Here is a 3,578-nt window from a genome sequence, read left to right as displayed (position 1 = left end):
TTATTTTGAGAGAGAGAGAGAGAGAGAGCACGCAAGTGGGGGAGGAGCAGAGAGGGAGGGGGACAGAAGATCCAAAACAGGCATTGTGCTGAGAACAGACAGCCTGATGTGAGACTCCAACTCACAAAAACGTGAGATCTTGACCTGAGCTGAAGGCAGACATTTAACCAACTGAGCCACCCAGGTGCCCTGAAGTTCTTTTTGTAAAAAATCCTTATTTATTTATTTATTTATTTATTTATTTGTGTGTGAGAGGGAGACTGTGCACGAATGTGCGTGTACAAGCAGAGAAGCGGCACAGACAGAGGGAAAAAGAGAATCCCAAGCAGGTTCTGTGGTGTCAGCTCAGAGTCTGATGCGGGGCTTGATTCCATGAATCGTGAGATTATGACCTGAGCCAAAATCAAGAGTTGGTCGCTTAACCGACTGAGCCACCCAGGTGCCCTTATACTAAGTTCTTTTATGCTTCATTCATTCATTCATTCATTCCAACATATATCTATTGTCTAGTATGTGCATTACTCTAGGGCCTGGAGAACAGCAGTGAACGAAGCATCCCAGCTTTCATGAAGCTTATATTCTTGCACGAAACAATTAACAAGTGAAACATAGACCATCTTTAATGAAAATAAGTGCTATGGAAAAAAATTAAGCAGCAAAAGGAGACAGTGAGGACTCTGTGTGAGTATGTGTGTGTTAATGTACCTCACTGAGATAAGTCAACATGTGAGCAAAGATCTGAAGGAGCTGAGGAAATCCAAAAGTGGGTCCCAGGAAGATGTTTGTTAAACAGCATTAAGCAATTACTTGAGTATTCTTATGAACCACCTATTTAATTCTCACATCAGCAGTTTATGGTAGGTACTTTCATTGTTCCCATTTTGCAGGTAAGAGAATTGAGGCTCAAAAATGTAAAGAAATTTGTTTAAGGCCACAGCGTTCACAAAGGGCAAGTTGAGATCTGAACGCAGATCTGCCTCGCTCACAAACTGTAAGGCTTTCAACCAGCTTCATCCTGTCTAATCACCCACTTATCCTATCACAAGATTTCTACGTGCTCAATATTGGTACCTACGTAAGATGATAGTCAATTACAACATCACACTTAAAAAAAAAAAAACTACTTGAGAGGAAAAAGTAAACCAAGTTTGGCTCAAATAGAATAAATGAGAAAAATTCCTCTCCAGTTCCCTGGTTAGGGTTCTAGATGGGGGCAGATATGACCTTATGGATTATGGCTCTCCAGGCACAAAAACAGGGATGCCTCAGCTGGCCCTGTGGGGCTGGTACTGAAATGTCCTTCAATGCAGCATTTCCAGGGCTGAAATAAGAGGCCATGAGTAGAAGTGGGGCAGAGAAAGAAGAAGGGGACGGGCACTGAGTCTGTTGTTGGAAGTCTCTATCATCACTCCCCATCAGGTCACTGATCTTTTCAGTTGAATCTCAGCATCAGGGTTAAATGTTTACATCTGACTATGTAATTGAACTCTTCACAGGGTATAATCTACTTCAGGACTGGTCCTGCTGTAAGACATTAAGACCCACCATCCACATGACTTCACTTAAGCACTACATTCCACAAGGCTTTAGCCTGTGGCCTGCTGAGAAAGAGTGGCAAAACTATCACCACTCTGTGGTCTAGGCTTTGGGCCCCTTGATTTCCTCTTCACTCCCTGGAAGCACATGTACCTGTGCATTAAGTGTGTGTGTATGCTTAGTGGTGAATGCACAGGACAAAAGGGAAGCTGTGTTCCCCAGCCACTCCAGACCTGAATAAATGGAGTTTTGCAGTAATTGAGTGATTTGAGGGAGAGTGAACATACAAACCCAAACAATCAAAGGAAAGATTATCTTACTTAATACCAGGGATAGAGGTTTTTCTTTCTGCCTCTCAAGTCCAAAGAGGAAAATCAGGACAAGTGGCTTAGGTTGTAAACTTTAAGGTCAAGGACCCTTTCTGTTGAGCTTGGCTCTCAAGTTCTCTGAGTAGTCAACTGCGGGTGAAACATAATGAATAGCATGATAAATATAAGTTGTGAAAGATCTGATTGAAAGTCAGAGGCCACTTCCATGGGCACCCGACAAAAAGCCTACCACAAACAAGGCTTAATCAACATTAGCAGGGCTATTAAACAGTATCACCTATTAAAAGCGAGCTCTTCCTAGCGCCTCTTTTTGGAGTTTCTCTGTGTGGGTGTGTACGTAAGAGACTGGGTGAGCAAGAGTGTACTGGGTACAATTTGTGTGTTTACAAGAGAAAACAGAAGCTCTCAATGAGGAAGAACATATGTTTCTGGCACGGCATCTGCGCAAAAAGTACATAGCCCCTGAAGTTGTACTAAGAAAAAAAACTAGTTAAAAAAAGTCTTTTATTTCACACACGTCATCTTCTTGGCACATTTCCCTCCTACTGCCCTTTCTGCCCGACCTTTCTTACCCTCAGGTCCAGGAAAACCACGAAATGTTGAACAGTCTGACAGAGCCTGCCTAACCAGATATGCTACTCACTCGGGGATCCCAGAGGCAAATCTCAAGCCAGGATCAGAAATGACTCTCCAGGGCGCACCTGCCTGGAGGGCGGCCAGTCTGCAATTAAGCGGAAATCACATCCCTTGCCAGGGCTGCGCGGACGCCGAGCACTGCAACCTGAGCACAGCGCGGCCCCTGCAGGCGGTATCGGGGGTGACTCGGAGGGTTTGAGCGACCCCGGGCAGACCGCGCCCCTCTCCCACCTCCCCGCGGGCGCGTCCGACTAGCGAAGGGTCGGCGCGCGCGATCGGCCCCGCCCCCGCTCCCGGGCCGAGTGCGCGTGCCTGGCCGGAGCGGCGCCCCCTGCCCGAGAAGAAGCTGGACCTCAGCTCGGGAGGCCGCACTCCCCCTTGCTCGGGCCTCGCTCCAGGCGTGGGGGGCGGGGCTGGAGGCGGGGCCGGGGCGGGGCTCGAGCCAGTGCCCGGGGCTCTGCTGCAGCGTCTTCCGCAGGTCTCGCGGCAGGCTAGCGGCTCCGTCGCCCCTCCGGCCCCATGGCAGCCCCCGGCTCCCCGGCAGAGTGCGGCTACATCCGGACAGTCCTGGGCCAGCAGATCCTGGGGCAGCTGGACAGCTCCAGCCTGGCTCTGCCCTCCGAGGCCAAGCTGAAGCTGGCGGGGAGCAGCAGCCGCAGCAGCCAGGCGGCCAAGAGCCTGCGGATCCAGGAGCAGGTGCAGCAGACCCTGGCCCGGAAGGGCCGCAGCTTGGTGGGCAACGGTGAGTGGAGCCCCGCTGTCCCCAGCACCGCGCCGATCCCGCCCCTTGTCCCTTCCCCTACCCAACCCTCATTCTCAGCGCCCTGTTGCTTCGATTCGTTGCTTCCTGGGGGTGCGGGACCTGGTGTTCTGCCCACCTGTTGCTCGCCGTCCCTTTGTATGACCCGCCGCTCCTCCAGACTCTGACTTACTTGGGGAAAGCATTCTCCTAAAAGCTTATTCAGCTTCGTCTTTTATGTATTTACATATATTAGATGCACGTGTATATCTACGTGAAAGAATTCAGTACTAGATTTTCGCCCCTTCCTTAACACTCTCCCCTCTTCACCCCCCCCC

At 50.0% G+C, this 3,578-nt stretch overlaps 1 protein-coding gene across 2 annotated transcripts in view; it reads left to right on the top strand.

The window, feature by feature from the left end:
- Nucleotides 1-2,948: 2,948 nt before the first annotated feature.
- The window catches only part of PKP2 (plakophilin 2), a 92,656-nt gene continuing 92,026 nt past the window's right edge, over nt 2,949-3,578 (top strand). For both annotated transcript variants that reach the window (XM_049625270.1, XM_049625271.1), the window contains exon 1: nt 2,949-3,243. In XM_049625270.1, the coding sequence (XP_049481227.1) occupies nt 3,021-3,243 (223 nt within the window). In that variant the 5' untranslated portion in view covers nt 2,949-3,020. The remainder of the gene's footprint in view (nt 3,244-3,578) is intronic.

This window comes from Panthera uncia, chromosome B4 (genome assembly GCF_023721935.1).
Source record: "Panthera uncia isolate 11264 chromosome B4, Puncia_PCG_1.0, whole genome shotgun sequence".
Classification (NCBI taxonomy): domain Eukaryota; kingdom Metazoa; phylum Chordata; class Mammalia; order Carnivora; family Felidae; genus Panthera; species Panthera uncia.
This window is presented reverse-complemented; position numbering and strand designations above follow the sequence as displayed.